Consider the following 22983-nt stretch of genomic DNA (forward strand, 5'->3'; position numbering starts at 1 on the left):
ATAAAAATATTGAGGTAAATATCAAGGTAAAAAAATAAAAGGGCTAAACTACAGATTAGTCACACGTGAAGAGAATTAATAAACTACCCTTAATAAATCTTAATAAAGGGATCTTAATAAAGTACCCAGAATGCAGCCAGAATGACAAGAGGACAGAAAATACGAAAGGGAGATTAAAAAATAGGGAAGAGAGAGTGCTAAGTTCTAAAACATTATCTATTTGGGGTTCCAAAAAGATGAGAAGAGAGATAATGGAGGAAAAACACTATCTGCAAAGATACTGGCTGATAGTTTTCCAAAATGATAAATTACAATTCACAGATAGAAGAAATACGATGTAGTTGTTTGAACCAAATGGAACTATAGATCAAAACAGTTTAATATTGTTAATTTCATACAGTACAACATATACCAAGCTAGAAAAATACAAAGAAACCATCACCTAAGTTCACTATAGTGAAAATGCAGAACACCAAAAACAAACTATCTTAAAAATAGTCTAAGAGAAAGAGATATTACTTATAAAGAAATGACAAGCTGACATCAAACTTTTCAACAGCAAAAATGGAACTCAAATGACAGTGGAATAAAATTTTGAAGTACTGAGAGAAAAGAATTGCCAACACTGGAATATTTACCTAGCAAATCTTTACCCAAGACAAAAAGACAAAACAAAGTTATTTTCATATACACACCAACTAGGAAGTATTTACTACCAACAGATGTAAGCTAGGTGATAGATTGTAATTAGTCTTTGGGTGGTGAACATGATGTAATCTACACAGAAATCAAAATATAATGATGTACACTGAAATTTATATAATGTTATAAACCAATGCTACTGCAATAAAAATAAATAAAATGATAATAATAAAATAAAATAAAATTATACCCTTCAGAAGGAAGGAACAGGTTCCTGTTAACAGGACTCATCCTGCTTGGTAGAAGACAGAGACTGTCAGACGGGATTAAAAACATGTAATAATATCCTATGTAGAGCTCTAAATATAGACTCAGAAAAACTGAAAAACAAAGAGATGGAGAAGGATGTAATAGGAAAACACTAAAAAGTTGGAGTAGCTATTTGGCTATCAGACAAAGTAGACTTTAAGAAAAAAATACCTTTGGGATGGAGAAAGTCAACAGATAATGTAAAATATTAAATTCACCAGGAAGATTACAGAGTTATAAATTGTTATGACCTTAATAAATTGCCTCAAAATAAATATAAGGTAGAAATTGATAGGATTATAGGGAGAAATTGACAAATCAAACATTATAATGGGAGATTTCAAAACACGTTTCTCTATTATTGATAGATTAAAGGAAAATCCCCAATAAAAATAAAGTTTGAAAATAACAACTCAAGGGTTGACTTATTAGACTCCAAGACCAATAATTAGAGCACCCTGTACCCAACAACTAGATAAACACCTTTGTCCCAAGCACACATGGAAACATAACAAAAACTGATGACATATGAAGTCATAAAATAAAGTTCAAAGACTGAGTACCATAAAAACATATTTTCTAGACACAATACAATTAAATTAGATGGTAAGAAGAACCAAGCAAATTAGCTATTTTAAAACACCTCATAATAAATCATGGGTCAATGAAGAAACCATAACGGAAATAAAGATACTTAGGACTAAAAGATAATGAAAAGAATACGTAATAACTGTGTAGGATTCAAAACAGGAGTTAGAACTTTAGTTAGAACTTTATCATCTTAAATGCTTTTATTAGAAAATTTTAAAAGATGAAAATTCAACTCATTAGGTTTCAGCCTAAGAATTGGCAGGGACAAAGAGGGATGAGCTGAACAAAACCCAAAGAAAGCAAAATAAAGTATTAAGAAAGAACAGAAATTAATGAACTAGGACACAAAGCTAAAATAGAGGGGATCAAAACACCCAAAAGTTGATTCTTTGAAAACATAATTGTGTAACTTGTCCCAAGTTACATGGCTAATAAATGAAGGGGCCAGAATTTAAATCTAGGCAGTCTGTCTCCACAGTCCAGGTTCTTAACTACTATGCTCTACTACCCTCAAAAGAGTTAAGTTTAAAAGAAGAGATCGCTATATTTGACTACAGTAATCTTAATGATCTCCATGCATCATAAATACCATAAGGCAAGATATATGTGACACATATAACTGAGAAAAGATTAGTATTCAGGATATACAAAAACTCCTACAAATCAATAAAAAAAAAACAACACAACAGACAAATGGGAAAAAGACACTAACAAACATTTCTCAGAAGAGAAAACATAAATAGCCAACAACCATAGAAGACGACGCTCGTCCTCATAAGTAATATGGGAAATGTAAAATAAAAACACAATATGATGATATTTTATGTGAGTTAGATTGACAAAAACTAAAAATTCTGATAATACCAAACATTGGCAAAGACGTAGAGCTATGGGAATTCTTACATATTGCTAGGGGGATGTAAATTGGTACAACTCTATGGAGAAACAATCAGGCACTATCTTGTATGAATATTCATATATCCCATGACTTGGGAATTCCACTCTTAAATATTTATCCTAGAGAAACTCTTGACATGTATATCCTGAAACAGAGGATGCTAATAACAGCAAAAAACTGGATATATACTGTCTTCATCAACAGAAAAATGGAAGAATAAATCATTCACAATGGAATACTGTATAACAATGAAAATACGTTAACTATAATTATACACAACAAGGATGATGCTTTGAAACATAACATTGAGTGAGTAAAGGAATTCACAGTATGATTCTATTTTATAAAGCTCAAAAACAGGCCAAACTGAATATATCATTTAGGTAGATATGTAGACAGGCAAATAGATAAATTATAAAAGAGTAGAACAACAAAGTATATCTTTGCATATACTAAATCTTCAATAAATCTCATTTTTGTCTTTCTAATTTTCATCTGTAACTAATTATCACCTTAAGAAGAGACAAGAGAACCAATGCCAGTCTTACCTGCAGAAGCACTGAGGGAGTTCTCCTTGGCCATATAAAGGAAACAAAAATGGAGTGTTGCCGTATCGCCCAAGACAGTGAAGAAAATTTTTGGTAGCTTTGAGACCATCTATGGTGCTGCTGGCTGTCTCTGATGTCATTGCAATTGAATGCAGGACAAAATATTGGAGGTTGGGGGTTAATTTTTGAGTTTTTAAATATTCAGAAAATGTAATCTCCTCATAGGCTATGAAAAGAAAAATGAAAATTTGTCAATTAAAATCAGAAACAAACCAATTTAAAACCACTGCACAAAAATGAGATCAAGTCTGCTTAAAACACTTGGCAAAGGACACAGGTGGTAATATTATTATATTTTAGACAGAGACCATTGATTTTGGAGAAAAAAATACTAGAAACAATCTCACTATCCTAATTGGATTGATGGCACAATTTTTAAATTTTAACTTTCGTTTAGTATTTTACAGATTTAAAACACTAGAAAAGCATTAACTAATTCATTAACCATCAGAATAGGCTTCCATGGTTGGCAATGATCTTAATTATTATTAAAACTGCAGAATAATGCCAGTAATTGCACTTGGAAATATTAAATAAATATGACAAATGGAAAGTTTTTGGTGAAGACGATAGAGTAATACTTGATTTTTTTGAAATATATATTTCTTACTAAAACTAGGAACAATGAACTGGGACTAAAACGTAAGGAAGGTAATTTCTGTGTGGCTAGTGGAATCAATCTTACTGCCTTATAATCCTACCTCAAAACATCAGGGACCTGTAAAAACTCCTTTAAAACAAGATCAGAACAAACTTTAATTGGACTGCTAGTGGTAGGAAATACAATTTCATGACAAAACACAAAAACTTTATGGAAATAATTTATATTAATGAATAAAAATTACAAAAATTTATTGAGAGATTCTAACTTTACACCACTGTGGAGAACAATTTGGCAGTATCTAATGCACCGGAAGCTTTCAGAGCAAGAGCTTTTTTTAATATTCTACCTAGTTAAAAAAAAAAACTGCTGTATTTTTCTTTGTAACTTTATAAATAAATCATCAATAGTATATTCGTATTTTGGATAACTTTTCCAGCCCAAACGTATATTCCCATTTTGGATAACTTTTACCGAAATTGTAAGGCTCTGATACTAAAATGGCATATTCAATTTTCAACAAACTGTGAAGTAACTGGCCACAAATGACACAGTAAGATGAGTCGAAGCCAAGACTACAAACTATGTCTTCTAATCCAGTGGTTCCCTCTCATACCATCTAGCCTCTTTTCTGAATCAGTCAAAATGAATAATTCAATATTCTAAGCAAAAGTAATCCTGGAAAAATGGATAAATATACGCATTTTTAAAATTACTGATGAAAAAAATTAATGGAACAATGAGAAGAGAGTATTACCTATGAAGAACCAGTTGACAGCAGTATTAACAAGAATAAAAGTTAACACCCAGCACAGCATTTCTGTGATAATCAAAATGTTCTATAGCTGCACAGTGGCAACAATAGTCACTAGCCACATGTGGCCACTGAGCACCTTAAATGTGCTAGTGCAACTGAGAAATTTAATTTTAAATTTTATTTAATTTTAATTAATTTAAATTTAGAAAGCTACATGTTGCTAATGGCTAACCAACTGGATAGTGCAGAGTAAGAATGTATTTTAGAAGAGTAGCAAGTAGCTCACTACATCAGAGCAAGCACATTAAAATAATAAGCAAGCTCAAAATTGAAGAACACAATTTAATGAAAAACAATACCTTTATATTCATCAGGATGTTCCTCATACTCCATACAAAATGTAAGAAACTTCATTAGCATTCGCTTTTCTACCATAGTAAGTTGTTTGCTATTAAAGACATCTGCTCTGGAACAAGGAACCTGAAAAACATGATCTTAAGTTAAGAAACTGCTTCCTAGTGATACAATTATTCCAAATTACATTTTTTCCCTTTAAATATAATAAGATTATTATTTCCATTCTAGTCAGGCTGTTTCATGTTACCTTCCACCAGTACTAATGGCACCTCTGTGACTTCAGAGCTAATTAACTTGTGAGCTCTTTTACTTAATTCTGCCAAGTTGCTCCTTATGCCATTACGAGACCAGTGGCATGTCACTCCTAACTGGGAGCAAATGACAGCTTAAATCTACCAAGGCTGCCTGAAATTAACACCCTCTCAACACCAACATCAAGCTGCAGAATAACTCATGAAAAAATTAACACTAAACTTCTTAACTGAGCAATCTCTTACTATTTACATTTGTAAATCACCATGCAGGATTGGAATTTGCTGCTTTACCAGGAAAATAATCTTATTTGCTTATCTTCCAAAACGAACCATAATCAACAATTAAGCTCATACTCAGTTACAATACTTGATCAGCACAGTACCTGTTCCACTCTTCCTTCTCGAAATGCAAGAATCCTGGTAATATTTTTGAACTCTGCATATCGACTAACATTAGATTTGATTAGAAGATCAATTAGCAATCCTCGAGAATACAGCAGCTGTACAAAGAAAATATTTTGGAGGATGAAATAAAAGGTGAAATAGAGGCAAAGTTGATAAACACTAAATAAAGGTAAAATTTGTTACATTTTAAATTATTTGTAAAAAATCTTTAAACCTATTAATATTATAACACAAAACACAACTTATTACAAGTTCACAATTGATCATCTGAAACTCAAAACCCAAAAAACTCTGGAATCCAAAGCTTTTTCATAACTGGCTTGGCAATAAAACTTGACCCAAACTGATATAAGGCTCTTCCGTGTTTATCCCACTTAAAGTAAATATTTATACATTTGACTGCGGAAATATTAATATGTTTAATTATAGAGTACCTCCTCAGATACTGCTGAGAATGTTACATCACATATAGCATATGTACTTCATTACTTTCTAAAATATTTTTTTAATCTGAATAACAGAACACACCAGGTCCCGAGGGTTTTAGATAAGGGGCTGGAGCCTTCTACAAGGCCAAGTGGTTATTAAGAAGAAACTGGCTAGCTGGACCTCCTCATTAACCAAGAAAGAAAAACACTTGTTATGCATTTCCACCAAAAGCATCAAATCATAAGGTCCCTCCATAATGCCAGAAGTCTAGATTTATATGAGATGTGTCTTTCTCAAGAAGCGAGGACGACAGCTATTGCCAGCATGCATGTGAGGGATTGATTTAATCTTTCAACATCTCTCTCATAAGCAATATCAGAAAGACAAAAGCAACTTCAGCAGTATTGCCTAACATGTTTTAAATTTAACCATCTGGTTAAATGCAACAGATTTAGCTATTTCTTATACTGAGAACCTTTAAGTGTCTATAACTCGATAATGTTTAAAAATGTAAATATTACATCTGTAATAAAGGGGAAAAAGTAAAGAAAAATTAGCTTTACTCCAAAGAAAAAGGGAATTTCAAAAATCGAACTAAACCATTAGTCTCAGTATCCATGAGGTCAGTAAAGACTTTCCGTAAATCAATATCAGTTAGGTGAATTTGTATAAACTATTATATTAGTCCAGCATTGTGGAGAACAAAACAAAATTAACATCACAGTTTTTGAAACTAATCCAATTACCCCGACTAAATATGGCATGTTACTTCATTACCTCCAGCCCCTTACACTACACAACTGAGAGAGCCCATGTTTTTAAGAAGATATCGCCGTCTTAATTCCATAATTGTAATAAAAAACAAGTACTTCAAATACCTCATTTATTTAAAAACACAAATACTTGAAATTCAATGATCCCTCAGTAGTCATAATAATTTCACAAATATTAACATATCAAACATAAAATATGTTTTCACTTAATAAGATCTAATAAAGATTTAATGCCAGTTTAAAAAATAATGCATTTAAAATATCACTGAAGAATGAAAACAACATTTTAATTAAAACTATACTAACCTTTTGTCAGAAGGTTATAATTAACAAATATGTACCGTATTTAAACCTAAGCCTCTTTTTCATCACTCTAAGTGATCTGCCACAGCAATTTCACAGTGGGGAGAGGTTAAAGAATACTTCAATCTGATTAAAATAATCGGAACTGGATTTAATAATTAACAACTTTTGGTTTACTTGGCATGTTGGTTCCATAATCATTAAGGGTATTGGCTTTGTTAGAAATGAGTTTTAATTGTAAGAACATCATCTTTGATCATCTTCTTTATTAGCATAAATGGTATAAGACTATCAAGTATTTCATTTAACTAACCTACCCTGAGCTATAAGATTACTTTTTTATTTATTTATTTACTTTTTTTGAGGAAGATTAGCCCTGAGCTAACATCCACTGCCAATCCTCCTTTCTTTGCTGAGGAAGACTGGCCCTGAGCTAACATCTGTGCCCATCTTCCTCTACTGTATATGTGGGATGTCTACCACAGCATGGCTTGCCAAGTGGTGCCATGTCCATACCCAGGATCCAAACTGGCGAATCCCAGGCTGCCAAAGCGGAATGTGCGCACTTAACCACTGAGCCACCCAGCCGGCCCCTATAAGATTACTTTTTAAAAGGCTGTATACCTGGATGTGTTTTGTAAACTACAAGCACTTGTCACTTTTACCATGATGATTTTGAGATGGAATGTGTGTAGAAATGTCAAGTAGTTTGGAGATATTACACTGGACTTCAAGAAAGAGGCAGGGCTGGAGATACTTGGCAATCATCCTAAACTTAGATGTACTCACTGCAATTATTAGAACAGACGGAATTTCCAAGGAGTTACCGATTGCCAACATCATGAAATACACTGCTTTCCACACAGCAGGTATCAATAAATGTTCACTAACTGACTAACATTAAAAAAAATGATAATAAGCCTCTTGTATTGCTATGGTTGCATGTTCTTTAGCTATTCCTGCCTTGTAGGGTAAGTATCGTAGATTATTAGTAGACATTTTTTAAATGTGTGAGCCCATGAAAACTATGCAGGACAAAGTACAACTGCCTTGACTCCTCTAGACATGTTTGTTTTCAACTTACCCTAAGAGAACCACTATTATTAACCATTCGAACTCATGAAAATACCCAGAAATCTCCTTCAGAGTCTTCTCAAATGTCTCAGCATCTAATTAAACTACCTTCCTCTCCAGCACAACCAGCATGCACTTTCTTATACAAGTAAATAGTTTCCTACACTAATTCCAAAAATTAAAACAGTGCCCTCTTCTATCATTTTCCTTTGCAAGACCTTTGTGGTATTTCAGCTACCACAAGGGTTAGACACTTTATGAACTAGCCTCGATTCTTAACCACTACTTGTATCATCGTTTTTTAAGTTAGGCATTCCAAATTCCAAATAGCTAATTCAAAATCCAATTTTCAGAACAAAGCCCATTTGTTACTTGACTGCTTCAGTTTTTTGTTTTGTTTTTTTTTTTAAACTTACTTCCTGCTCATGAGAATAGGAAGACTATTAGTGAGCAATGATTAAACTTCCACCCAGAAATCAATAGCCAAGGTAACAGGGAAAGAATGCTAGATTTCAAAGCATGGCAGGATCAAAGTAGGTGGAGAAGGTGGAATAGACAGGGCAGAAATATGAAGTAGGATCAAGGCAGTAGCCAACTCAGACCAGGACAGAATCGTCAGACAGAGAGAGCCATGTGATAGAAAGAAACAATGGGTAGTAAAAAGAAAGTCACATTTTCAGGCATCAGGGTTAAAGAGAGCACCAGTATGAGGACACGGGATTGTCAGCAAACCGGAGGAGCATGCATTACTCTCTCTCTTTATAACTTGGAACTTCAAAAGAGCACATTAAATTGAAAAGCCTAGTTTCGAGTCTGATGTTATTACTCACTATCCTCTCCTACTTCTCTCCAATTTCTCATTGTTTGCCCTCAACTTATGGAATTTGGTTTCTGTTTCTTTCCACTTTCACCCAGCCCTACACTGTAACCCTTTAAGGCCATTATCCTTTATCTTACTGGTTTTCTATTCTTTTGCACTAAATTAGCCTTGCTTCCTATAAATCCAGTGCAACACTGCACCCTCGTAAGACTCAGTGACTCCTCTGAAGTCACACTTACCTAACACTAGAGTTAAGGATGGAAACATAACCGAAGACAGTAGAATAGCACTATTCCCAGCCCCCTGCCCCGCTACCATTATACTAGCCTCTGAAGCCCCGACACCTGAACAGATGACTTTTCAAAAATGCACTGGGTTATTCAGAATGTTCATCATCATATAGATGATTGAACAGTTACTATAACTAAGGGCTAAAACAAAGTTCATTCAATACATTGATTATAAATAACATGGATCTGTAATTAGGTTTGTTAGAATTTTTCTCTTGATAGAAATCATAGTGTCCACGCAGTAGGAGAGCATCAGGTGGACTATGTGCTTGAGTACAAAAGTATCCTTGTGATACAGCACTGAGCATTTTTATTGTATTTTTAACCTATATTTAAAGACTATTTTAACAGAATTATAAACTTCTGGCTACTATCTCTTTATAAAACAAATGTTCTACAATTAAAAGAATAAAAATATGAAAATTGGGTTTATGGGCCCAGATGCTATTTTCAACCAATTGAAAATTAGTATTGTTGTACGATAAGATGGGTAAAATTGGTACTTACCTTTGATACCAAATCAATATTAAATCTCCTGCCTTCTTTAATAATTTGTGCGTAAGTAATCCTATTTTTCTTTGGTTGCTCCGCCGTGTCTTCTACTGTAGGCACATTTTCACCTGTTTCCTCTTCTGAAGTTGATGGCACACAAGTTTTATCATCACAATGGTTTTCTTTCTCCCCTGTCGCTTCAGCATCATTTACTTCTAGAGCACTCTCTGCATCACTGCTTGGAGTTTGTTCTGCAGGCCTTTCACAGCTCGCAGTGCTTAATGACTCATCTTCTGTAGGCAAGCAAGCAGAATCTGCAGCTTCTGTGGAGTTCGCGGATGTCACAGCAGCGTGATTTTTCTGCAGCGCACCAGCTTCTTCAACATCTTCATGCAAATCCTGACTAATGACAAGTTATAATAATAATCAACACCATGCTTTTGATAATTGCACTTGGCTACCTTTTTATATTATTTAACTTTTAATGGCAATTTTTATTTCTTTACCCCATTTATCTTACCCAGTTCAGTGTACGTTTTGCCTTATGTGACCCACACATTAAACATTCATCTGTTAAGGTTTTGATACAATATGCAACATAATTAAGATTTGAAAAACACACATAAAGACTTTAGTGTTTAGCAGGCCACAGCGCATGTACATTTTTGAGAATTTAAGGCAGATGGGGAATTACATTTAAAAAAAATCAACACAGTGCTTACGAGCACAGCCTTCAGAACAAACAGATCAAGTTCAAACCCTGACCCTGTGAGAAGAGAATTCTGTGAACTTAGACAAATTATTTACCCTCTCTGACCTCCATTATCCATCTACAACATAGGGATAATACCAACTACTCACAAGGTTGTTTTGAAGATTAAACGAGGCATCGCATGCAAAGAACCTGGCAGAGTGCTTGGCACATAGGAAATGCTCAACAGTGGTAGTTATCAGAGATCATTATTATTATTACTGGTGGTGTGACAGAGCTGGAAAAAAACTGCCATGAAAGTTTAAGTCGGTTTGTCACAATGTGGTATCTAACAGGATCTTCCTGCATTCTTTCCTACTGTATTTTGTGTTAGTATTAGTGTCTATCACTCTACTGGAAGCCCCAATTTCAAAGTTACTACTATAGTTAACATTCTCAGTCCATTATAGCCTTGACTGATACAGCAGGTTCCAGCTCAGTGCGTCTCCGTTATGTATTTCTCCATGATGTTTTACTCTCCACAGAACCTACATTTCCATTAAGTTGCTCTAGTTCTCAACATTGCTCAACAGTAAAAATGCCCTGAACATGACAGGCCTTAGGAAGTAAATAAACTGCTAATAGATTGCTCAAGAACTAAAAGTAGCTCTTCCTTATATCAGAATTAAACCCTACCCCACAAAAGCTTCCTCTTCCGGTCTCTAAACCAAATCACCTTCATTATCTACTGTCTTCTGGTCTCATCTCTCCTACTTTCCAACATGGCATCTCTAACTCCCAATTTATCAACTCTAATCTCCATGTTTTGGCCCATAACAATTGTTTCTTCTGGGCTATTTTTCCCACTCCCTATAACAATTCCCCTACCTCCAAACATAATCACATACTTCAATAACGTATCCATTCTAAGAAAAAGTTTAAATTTCACTTCTGAGAAGTCTTCCTTAACCGAACCACACTCATCATGCTATTACTCCATGGCCCCATAATACATGCATGCAGTCTGCCTTGCATTTATTTATCAGTTCCTTTTTAATAGACCTTTGGGTATCGAGTATACACTTTATCTTCTGAACTAGACTTTAATTCCCCTGAGTGAAGACCCTAACATCTATTCTTGTGTGCCCATCACAGCACCTACTGCACTGCTCTATAAACGTGCTTGATGAATAATGGTTTGTACATGCACAGGATGGAGATACATATGAAACAAATTTATTGTAGAAAACACAAAAAATTAGGCCAGGAAAAAAATAAAATTGTAAATTCAGAAGTCTGGGTGCAGTGAAAAAAAGTGCCTTATTTAAAATTATCACAATAAACACTACAATAAAAAAGGATACAATGAAAGAATAAAATAACTTATTTTAAATGTCAAGAAATAAAATGCCATGATATTTACTGTTATAATCTAGTAATTCTAATTAAATATAATGAAAAAAATGACTTGATATCATTACAACAGTACTTCTCAGATCTAGCAAAGTGTAATGGAGAAGTTCTAGTCCTAGATGCATTATTTAGCAGATATTAGGCAAGTCACTTAATCTCTCAGATTTCTCATCTGTAAAGTGGAGATCATTCCATCTGTCTTACCCTTCATGAGGCTGTTGTAAGATAAATGAGCTAAAATATACAAAAAGCATTTTATAAACTCTAAAAGGTTAATCAAATATAAGATATTAATCGAATATAAGATATTGTTAAACTCCCCACAGGTCAACAGGCAACTCAAAACTCGTGTACCTAGGTTTTCTGAGATCACACGTTGAAAGCTCTTTAGCCACATAACCACACAATAGCACCATTGCCATTAGTGACATTAAAAATGAAGAGCGATAATATGAAATGTGATTTGCATATTTTTTTTACAGAATTGTTCACATTCTGTATTCTCTTTCATTATTTTGAAAACCAATAAACCAAAGTGTGTTTCACGAGGGATCTAAGGTGACAACTTTCAGCAAAAGTTCCACGCCCAAAGATTAAACTAAGAAATGACAGGATAATTAATTACACTTTACGATAAGACAGAATATGGCAACTTCTCTTATAACAGACCATGATGATGACACCATGGAAACTGAGCAGAGAAACTGATCTAGTCAGAGGCCCTCTTAGAACATTTTGAGACAGTGGGTTTTCTAGCATGAATGATATGCATTAACCAGTGTTGGACAACCTCAAAGGTATAAGTCAGAATATTTAATTAAAGGGATAAAGGTAAGGAAAGAAATTATTCTTTGTGAATTTGTTCTACATTCATAAGCTATTAAGTTTCACTGTTCTCAACATCATGATTCGGTGAAATCCCAAGCACTATGGAAAACGTGCAATAAAAACACAATGTGTCCTTACTTTCTATTAAGAACCACCACAATATTTCTGGAGTTCTGCCAAGCTTGAATTTAATACCTAACTAGAAGTTTATAAAAACCCCAGAAAACTATCACAATTTCACTTAATTCCTCAGTAAGCAAAATTCTGTTCATCAAAAAGAACTTATCTTCCCTCAAATTTAAAACTTTATATCGTGGTAAAGAAAAAGTTTCTTAAAAAAGATAATTCAACCTTTTCAGGAAAATTTCAGAAGAAAATAATTTTATTAATTTTAAAGTATTTGAAAAGTATAAAAACACATTTGTCAGTTGTAAATGAATGTGGCCAGATTATAAGCTCTCAAAGAAACCTTTGAGTTCTAAAATGCTACTATGATTCTAACATAGAAAGGGCAAGGATCTGCATCATTAGTTCTTATAAAAAGTTTCAATATCAAAATGGATTTTATAAATGAAATCTAAAGTCATTTATATTGCTAATTTGAATTTCAAAGGCCATTTACAATATAGTGTAACAATATTTTTGAGATAATTTTACCTAATCGCAACTGCTGAATACTGCTTTGTGTAATGCATTTTTTTTTCACTAATTATATAACCCTGAGAATCTGGGGGTATAAATTCTGATATTATCTAGTAATGCTTATCAATTAATGGTAGTAACAAAGGAAAACCTCAAAGTGAATGTGTCTTATTAATTCCTTGTAACAGTCACCCTTTTAGATGAGTCAAATAAAAAATTGCCAACCAGGTGGTTAATTTATGCAGCACAGGTGTTCACTATTTATTTTTCAGCCATTTACACCTTTTTTCCCCCAATACAGCTTGTTACAGAAATGGTATTATTTTACTTTGATGTATGCACTTTGTTCTAAGGCCATTCATTTCTGATTTGCACAGTATACGTTATACTGCTACCCAGCTGTTTATTCCTGCAAATAAATCTTTAATGGTTACTCATAAGAGTTACAAAAATCAGACCATCCAAAAGTTGTTTCAGAAAACAGCAATATAAAAAACCACTGCAATCAATTTTGAATTGCTGCTATATAATGTATCAGTAGATATATTTCCCTATTTGTTACCAACTTAAAATGTTAGCATATACTATAAAATGCAGCTGAAATATCAATCTCTTGTCACATTTCTCCAAGAACAAAATTTCATAAGGTGGATAAGGTGGTGTACAGCAAACCACCATTACCCCCTCCTCTCTCACAAGAGCTGCAATTTTAAGTCTCTCAGGCAGAAGGTGCCCAGAACTAGGGGATCCATCATGATTCATCAAAACCAATTATGGTAATTTTACTGCCCTTTGCTAGTGACTGATTTAGGAGTAAACAGGTTATCTAGTTTTAACCAATGAGACAAGGGAGAGCCTGCTGGGAACTCTTGGTAAAGACTCTCTAGTCTAATAACAAAAGAAGCATACACATGTCAGGAAAAACTCTCCCCCTTCCTTTCATGTTTAGAGATTTTTCTTTTTCTTTTTTTTTTGAGGAAGATTGGCCCTGAGCTAACATCCATTGCCAATCTTCCTCTTTTTCTTTCTACTTGAGGAAGACTGTCCCCAAGCTAATATCTGTGCCAATCGTCCTCCATTTTCTATGTGGGACACCGCCGCCATAGCATGACTTGATGGGCAGTGTGCAGGTCTAAGCCTGGGATCTGAGCCAGTGAACCCCAGGCCACTGAAGTGGACCGTGCAAACTTCACCACCATGCCACCAGGCCAGTTCCCTGTTTAGAGATTTTTCTTGTGCAAAAACCTGTTTGGAATGGTGACCACCATCTTGTATTTATGAATGGAAAGCTAAGAGTAGTGCAGAGCAGCTATCCCAGAGTTCTGACATCATTAAGATGCTCAATTAACAAATTTTGCAACTACCTATCTACTTACCTGCTCACCTGTCTGCCCTTCCACCTACCCATCCATCTACTTGTTTAAACCACTTTTAGTTGAATACGGTGTCACGTGCAGCCTAAAACAAACTTATTTGTACACAGTGACGAACAATAGCTTTCCCTAAGTTGTAAAAAGTACGGGTGATTTTTCATACTTTAATTTTTTTGTGCTTGTGTGAGGAAGATTTGCCCTGAGCTAACATCCATTGCCAATCCTCTCTTTTTTTTTTTTTTTTGCCTGAGGAAGATTAGCCCTGAGCTAACATCTGTGTCAATCTTCCCCTACTTTATATGTGGGATGCCTCCAGAGCATGGCTGATGAGTGCAGTAGGTCTGCACCCAGAATCTGAACCCGTGAACCCCGGGCTGCTGAAGTGGAGGGCAGAGAACTTCAACGACTCATCCACAGGGCCTAGCCCCATACTTTCAAATTTTTTATTCCTTTCTTCTCATTGGTATTATTCCATTTTATCCCAAGAAGTTCATGTTACTTGTATAATTTTTTAAATTAAAATTTTAGAATCCAAAATAAGCAGAATTTTAGATTACTATTACAATAATATCTTTATTTTGGTATCAATCCACTAGAGAGTTGGTTCATTTGCAAATCTAAGAAGCAAGGTTTCATCCTGCTTTAACAGTATCATGCCAGAAAAGTGGAAACAATGCTCAATATTATGCAAAACAAAAATAGGGCAGTAAAAGCACAAGCTCTTGCCAATATTTTAGAAAGACAAAATCTCTTCTCACTAAAGAAACTACATGGCACTGTGCAATTAACAGACAACCAATCTTTCACCTAAGAATTGTTTGAGTTTGTGTGACTTCAGTGTGAATTAATGTATTGTGCCTTTTCATTGTCTGTTGAATATTTAAAACTAGAAAGAGTAGCTGCGTTTATTCTCCCATATAAACTACAAGAACATTTTGTGGCATATAAACTACAATCACAACTATTAAAGGATCCCGGATTCATCCCTCATCTTCCCAACACTGGGGGTTAGGCACTTTAATTCCCCATTATCGATACAGCTACTTTACAATGCTAAATAGTATGCTAGTAAATTAAAGAAGTAAATGCACTTCCTCAGGTGCCAGTCTTCACAAAGGAAATACTTTATTCACCTGGTGGAATGGCTCCCTTGATGTGCATATATGTATTTATCTGCTGCCTGAAATACAACAGGACACAATGGAAACAGCACAAGCTTTTGAGTTAGATGGGCGTGGGTTCAAATCCTGGGTCTGCTATCCATGGCTCTCCTGAGCTTCACTTCATTTGTCAGTAATATAGACCTACAGCTCATGCACACGGCTGGAGCACAGACTAAATGAAGTTGAATGAAATAAAATATGTAAAGCACCAGGTTATGGCAGTTGCCACAAAGATAACATCCAATAAATGCTAGTCCTCTCTCACTTCCCTTCCGTAAGTCAACTGTATAATCACAAAATTTGTTTCAATCAAAAACAATCTATGTACAGCAAAAGTATTTCTGGCCCAAACTGGAAATTATCCCACTTCTTTCAAGCACTTGGGATAACAAAGCTCTGATATAACAAAACAATCAGGATTGTTCTTTATAGAGTTTGTGATACCTGAACATAAGCTATGATAATAGACTAATCACTACAATTTTTATTTTAGCATCTAGCCTAATTTTGCAATAACCAAAAGTACTAAATGTAATGTTCAAAAGATCACTAAAAACCTTTAGGTTGAATGCTTCAGAATTATTTTTGAAAATAAGTCAACAATCAAAAAGTAATGCGCTATTCTATATATTTACATTAGAATATGGTGTTACTGACTTGCTGTGTACTTTGAGGTATTTTCCAAGCAGTAGTGACGGGTTTGCAGTGATCTACTTGCATCCTTGCCCCGTCCTACTTGTAATCAAAGATTAAAAATTGAGTGGCTACTTTTTTTACAGCTGAGTAGTATTCCACTGTATACATATATACCACACCTTTTTTATCCATTCATCTGTAGAAGGGCTCCTGGGTTGCTTCCACATCTTGGCTATTAAGAATGATGCTGCAATGAACACAGGGGTGCATAAATCTCTTTGGATCATTGATTTCAAGTTCTTTGGATAGGGCTAAAGGGATATAGGGGCACATATGTATGGTGATGGGTAAAAATTAGACTACTGGGGATGAGCACAATGAAGTATATTCAGAAATTGGTAAACAATAATGTACACCCGAAATTACACAATGTTATAAACCAAAAAAAAAAAAAAAATTGAGAGGCTACTGGTTACAGCTGTAATATTGTTTATGGCCAAGAGACATATACTCTATTCCTCCCTGATGAAATATCAAGTGGCATATCTGAGAATCAAGCCAGAGATTTGGGCCTAATAAACATCAACTCTATAAATAAGCTAACGCGTCTGGTCTAAAACGGGAAACAAGTCATAATATTTCAGAATTCATATCATTATAAAGCTGTCGTTAATGGTATTTTGAAAATTTACCAAAATATTTAAAACAATGTTCTATGTATGCAGTGTACCAAGGATTACAGTTTGACTGCTCTCTGTCTGCTTGATGTAACTAAATACAGTAAACGCTTGATGTGAATGACCGTTAAAGTGTAGGACTTTTGGCAATTTGTCATTTGGTCAAATTGTAGATTTGATTTGCACATGCTGAGAGAATAGCGTGCAAGAACAAGATAACTGGCAAGTGAGAGACCCTAAATGATTACCCAGCATTAGTGTATAATTACAAAGTCCTCAGGAAGTGATAATAACTTCCTTTCTGCTCGTTAAGTGAGCCTAAGGATAAGCAGAAAACATAATTAACTTGTGGTATGTAGCTATGGACAGAAAACTCATGATGCTCAATAGAAAATAGACTCCAAAAAAAGCCAATGGAAAGGAAGACATAACACTGTTCCTCTACAGAAGATATGACTGTCTATGTAAAATTCCCAAGGAATCTACAAAAAATATTGCAAGAATAAGTGAGTTTAGCAAGCTCTCAGGATATAAAAATCAACACAAAAATCAATTGCATTTCTAGAAATAATAATGAACATGTAAAAATCAAAACTAAAAAGACAATGCCACTTGCAATTGCTCCAAAGAAAATTAAATACTTAGGTATACAATTAACAATACATGTACAGGATTGGTATGCTGAAAATTACACAATTCTATAGAAAGAAATCAAAGACAACCTCCATAAATGGAGAGACATAGCTTATTGATGGAATGGAAGACTCAAAATAATAAACATGTCAATTCTCTCCAAGTTGATCTATAGCTTTAATGCAATTCCTATCAAAATTCCAGCAACATTTTCTAGACATAGACAAGCTTAATAAAACCTTTACATGAAAAGGCACAAACTCTGAAATAGCTAAAACAATCTTAACGAAGAATAAATTTGGAAGAATCATTCTACCTGATATTAAGTCCTACTATATAGCTGCTGAAATCAAGATAGTGTGCTATTGGTGTGGGAAAAGACATATAGATCAATGGAACAGAACAGAGAATCCAGAAATAGACCCATTCAAGAACAGCCAACTGATGTTTGACAAAGATGCCAGGGTAATTCAATGGGGGAAAAACAGCCTTTTCAACAAATAGTGCTGAAGCACCTGGATATACTTAAGTTAAATAAATGAACAGTGACCCAAACCTTACACCTTATACAAAATTAATTCAAAGTGGATCATGGACTTAAATGTAAAACATAAAACTTTTTTTAGAAATAGGAGAAAATCTTCTCAATCTACAGCTGGGCAAAGAGTCTCAGATTTGAGACCAAAAGTGCAATCCACAAAAAAAATTGATAAATTGGATCTCATCAAAATTTAAAATGTTTGCAGGCCCAGCCTGGTGGCGTAGCAGTTAAGTTCGCACACTCTGCTTTGGCAGCCCAGGGTTCACTGGTTCAGATCCCGGGCGCGGACCTATGCACTACTCATCATGCCATGCTGTGGCAGGCGTCCCACACATAAAATAGAGGAAGATGGGCACAGATGTTAGCTCAGGGACAATCTTCCTCACCAAAAATGAAAAAAAACCCAAACATTTAAAATATTTGCTCTGCAAAATATCCTGTTGAAAGAGAAGCTACAGACTGGGGGAAAATACTTGCAAACCACATATCTGACAAAGGACACATATTTAGAACATATAAAGAACTCTCAAAACTCCACAGGTAAAAATTAATCCAACAAAATGAGCAAAAGACATGAACAGACATTTCGCCAAAAAGGATATATGGATGGCAAATGAGCAAATGAAAAGATGTTCACAATCAGCCATCAGCGAAACGCAAATTAAAACCACAACGAGATATCACTACATACCTATAAGAATGGCTAAAATAAAAACAAAGTGACAACACCAAATGCTGGCGAGGACATGGAGAAACAACCACTCATCCATTTCTGGGGGGAATATAAAATGGTACAGCTCCTCTGGAAAACAGTTCATGAGTTTCTTTTAAAACTAAACATGCAATTATCATATGACCTAGCAATTATACACTTGGGCACTTATCCTAGAGAAACAAAAACTTACGTTCACACAAAATCCTGTAAACAAACATGCATAGCAGTTTTATTTGTAATAGACAAAAGTGGAAACAACCCAGATGTTCTTCAATGGGTGAAGGATTAAATGAACTGTGGTACACCCATACCATGGAATACTACTCAGCAACAAAAAGGAACAAACTATTGATGTATGCAACAACCTGGACAAATCTCCAAGTGACTATGCTGAGTGAAAAAAGCCCATGGCAAAAGGTTACATACTGTACTGTTCCATTTCCATAACATTCTCAAAATGACAAAATTATAGAGCTTGAAGACAGATCAGTGGTTCCCAGGAGTTAAGAATTAGGGGGAGGGTAGGAAGGAGATGAGGTGTGGTTATAAAATGGCAACAGGAGTGATCATTGTGGTGACGGAACTAGCCTGTAAGTTGACTGTGGTAATGAATACATGAACACACATGTTAAAATTATATAGAACTAAACACACACACCCTATGTCCACAAAATACAATATTAATATCAATAACACATACGTAAAAAAGAAACAACAAAAAGCCAGGCACCTATACCATATTTTTCATTATTTATAAAAGGGGATTCACAAAGATTCTTTGATATATCACACAAGAATGTCAAGGATCTATTACACAGTGATATCCTTACTTATTCAGAGAGAAAATGAGGGAATTTTCTAGACAACCTAAGCTAATCTCTCAAAAATGTTAAAATTTTTCTTGTAATCATTTTTAATACTCATCTTTCTAAAGTACATTTCAAATTCCCCTACCTTTTCAAGTTGAGGATAAAAAAACATAGTTTAACTTTTGCCTGAAGACACAGGAATATAATTATGATCATCAATTGTTACACTATGCTGTAACCCAGTGATGTCCTTGAGGGATCTTTTGGTATGAAAAGCCATCTGCCACCACACTAGAAATGGCCCAAAGCTTACTGATGCTGTCTACTTCTCTGTTAGTCTATCAACTAGCACCTAAAATACCATCATGTTACAGCCCAGAGGGACGTCTGAGATCACCTAGTCCAAACCCTTCGTATTTTGCCAACAGTAAAACAGAGGCCTAGAGAGGAGACATCTCTTGCTCCGTATCACACAGCAAGCTGAAGGGTAAAGGCAGGACTACAATCCTGGTCTTGGTGTGGTTCTCAGTGTGCTTGCCTCTATCAAATACCTCTTTCCTATTTGCTGCTTTAAACTACTGTGGTAGAAAAACCAGAAAATAAGGTTGTCAGAAATATGTATTAAACAGGGCTTCTGATTTAAGTCAGCGAGTCCTGGGTGATGATCTCTCCTAGAACATCACCTATTTTGGCCCTGGGACAGTTATTTTGGCCCTAGTCCCTTTCACATAATTTCCAGTTTGTGGCCATGATCCAAAAGGTTAAGAATGCCATAGTCTGTCTGGGGCTAAGTGAGATATTGTTATTCCTGTTTACCCATGTGCATAGAACCTATTATAGGCAAGTGTATTTTCTATACATTCCTCCACTGGATGCTCTCAGGGCTTTTCCTGCTTACTATGACATTAATAATCAGCTACGTCTTCCAAGCAAATGAAGATACATAGAATATTATCCCAGTTCACCTCTTCCTCCATGCTCTAACGGGCAATGAGAGGAACACAGAACAGAGTCCTACTTCTCTGTTTTAAAAGAAACCTTCTACCTCCAATCTTTTACTTTAATACTTTGAGAAGTTCCAAAAATGAAACTGAAGAGATCAGAAATTGAAAACGAGATGACTTCCTCTGCACTCACAATGTGTCAGTTCAGTCATTAGAAACTATAAACCTCAATTGTCATAAAAAGTAGAGAAATCCGAGGCCCAGGAACATCAAAAAGTACCTCTCAAAGGGGCAGAGTGTGGCTGTCACTACATTCTAGTCAAGTAGTATTCATAAACGCAAAAGAAAGATGTCAAATATTTAATCCTGGTTTCATTAAATTGTATGAGACCACCTTTTGTTATAAATCTGTCTACACTGGTTCTAAACAAAATCAGAGTTATACCTTTCTCATACTGAAAGCCATTTAACATTATGTAAATCACAATCTATACCTGACATTTCAAAGGAGGCCCTTTTGCAGAAAATCAACTGTGTATTTATGGGAGAAAATGCTAGTTATCTGAAAGATATGAACATAGTTTGAGAAACCAACCACAAGTTACCAAACTTTCCACGGACTCAGGTCACACTTAGCTCTATGTCACAACAAGAATACGTAAAATGACAGAGCATATCCTGAAGAATCTCCAGTGTCTTGGATTTTAAGCGATCATTACTATTAAAGTGCTTGACAGTCTGACATTCTAAATCTCTTTACTCTATGACTACTTGAATGATTGCACTAAACTATGTGATTGTTACCTTCGAGCCTATCGACCATGTCATCTGAAAAAATTAACTATTCCAATTGTTTTAAAACAACGGATTCTCTCAGAAAGAGACACTTAAAACATTCTTACTTGCCCCTGTTCTCTCCTGATTTACAAAAATATGTCCCCAAACGCTACAACCACTCAATTTTTTAATTCAAAATTATAATTTTTCATTTTGCTACAATAAATATTATCTAAGAAGAGTTGGAAGAACACTGAACTAGGATTAAAAAACCCTGGGTTTTAATGGGGCTGGCCCCGTGGCCGAGTGGTTACGTTCGCGCGCTCCGCTGCAGGCGGCCCAGTGTTTCGTCGGTTCGAATCCTGGGCGCGGACATGGCACTGCTCGTCAGACCACACTGAGGCAGCGTCCCACATGCCACAACTAGAGGAACCCACAACGAAGAATACACAACTATGTACCGGGGGGCTTTGGGGAGAAAAAGGAAAAAATAAAAAAATCTTTAAAAAAAAAAAAAAAACCCCTGGGTTTTAATCTTGGGCTCCACCCCTATATCTAGCTTAAGCATGGCCCTGGCACTTCTCAAGCCATATGACCTTCAGCAAATTAATCTCTTTGAGCTCCACTGAGGATTCTGTTAAAAAAAAAAATGCAACTAATACTATCTGCGCTATCCTAGCATAGGATTGTCATAAGGATCAAATAAGATAATGTATTTAAAAGAGCTTGGTAAATTCTAAGTCATTAACATAAGAAATTGTTACTATTATTACCTAAACAGAGAAAACTGAAAGTTACATTTTAAAAAAGGCAAACCAGCATATCAATTAGACTTGTAGCAGCCAATGCCATACAAATCCTTCCTGTTGGCATCTTCTGCAGATGTGTGGATAAGAAGTCATTAACTTAGTTTATTCTAACTAAATACTTGTCATACCTGGCATAGCAAAATACTTCCACATGTTGAATGGTTTTGTCCTTCCTGCTAAGAGCAATGGCTTCTTCATTTTCAAGGATCTGCTCTTGCCATGCTGGGCTTTCATTCACAATGTCACTGTTTTCCTAAACAAAATACAGACGAGAAATTTTAATTAAATTGAGCAATCTGGACCTCTACTTTTCTGAGAAAATTTATGCCTTTCTAAATTCACACTTTCCCTTTCATCCCATCCAAACTGAAAGAAGGGTATCACTTCAGAGTCACTAAAGCAACTCCAGCAGAGTGCCAACTTGAAAGGAAGGAGAAGGAAACAGTGTACAAAAATCTATCCTATCAAAAGCTAGCTCTGGTTTACAGATTTCTATCAGGATATGCGACAATGTGATGCAGTCATTTGGACAAGGCTGCTTTGACTTGCTTAAGAACTAGGACAACTAACCCTCCATCTGCTGAGAATCAAGCGTGGCTGTTGTACATATTATTTATTAATAAAGTTTCTACATTTTGTTATCAAAACAGCAGGCTCAAAATTACTTCATTCTTACTTGCTTTCAGATCTTTGAAGGTTTGTCACTAGCCATGTCAAATTTTGATTACA

General features: G+C 35.1%; 1 protein-coding gene across 2 annotated transcripts in view; it reads right to left on the reverse strand.

Annotated features, from left to right (window-relative positions):
• Positions 1-22983, reverse strand: part of CHM (CHM Rab escort protein) — a 155358-nt gene that overhangs the window by 80557 nt on the left and 51818 nt on the right. For both annotated transcript variants that reach the window (XM_014827907.3, XM_070502261.1), the window contains exons 4-8: positions 22383-22507; positions 9619-10006; positions 5401-5517; positions 4766-4886; positions 2989-3214 (exon numbers count right to left, since the gene is read on the reverse strand). In XM_014827907.3, the coding sequence (XP_014683393.1) occupies positions 2989-3214; positions 4766-4886; positions 5401-5517; positions 9619-10006; positions 22383-22507 (977 nt within the window). The remainder of the gene's footprint in view (positions 1-2988; positions 3215-4765; positions 4887-5400; positions 5518-9618; positions 10007-22382; positions 22508-22983) is intronic.

The sequence above is a fragment of the Equus asinus genome, chromosome X (genome assembly GCF_041296235.1).
Source record: "Equus asinus isolate D_3611 breed Donkey chromosome X, EquAss-T2T_v2, whole genome shotgun sequence".
Classification (NCBI taxonomy): Eukaryota; Metazoa; Chordata; class Mammalia; order Perissodactyla; family Equidae; genus Equus; species Equus asinus.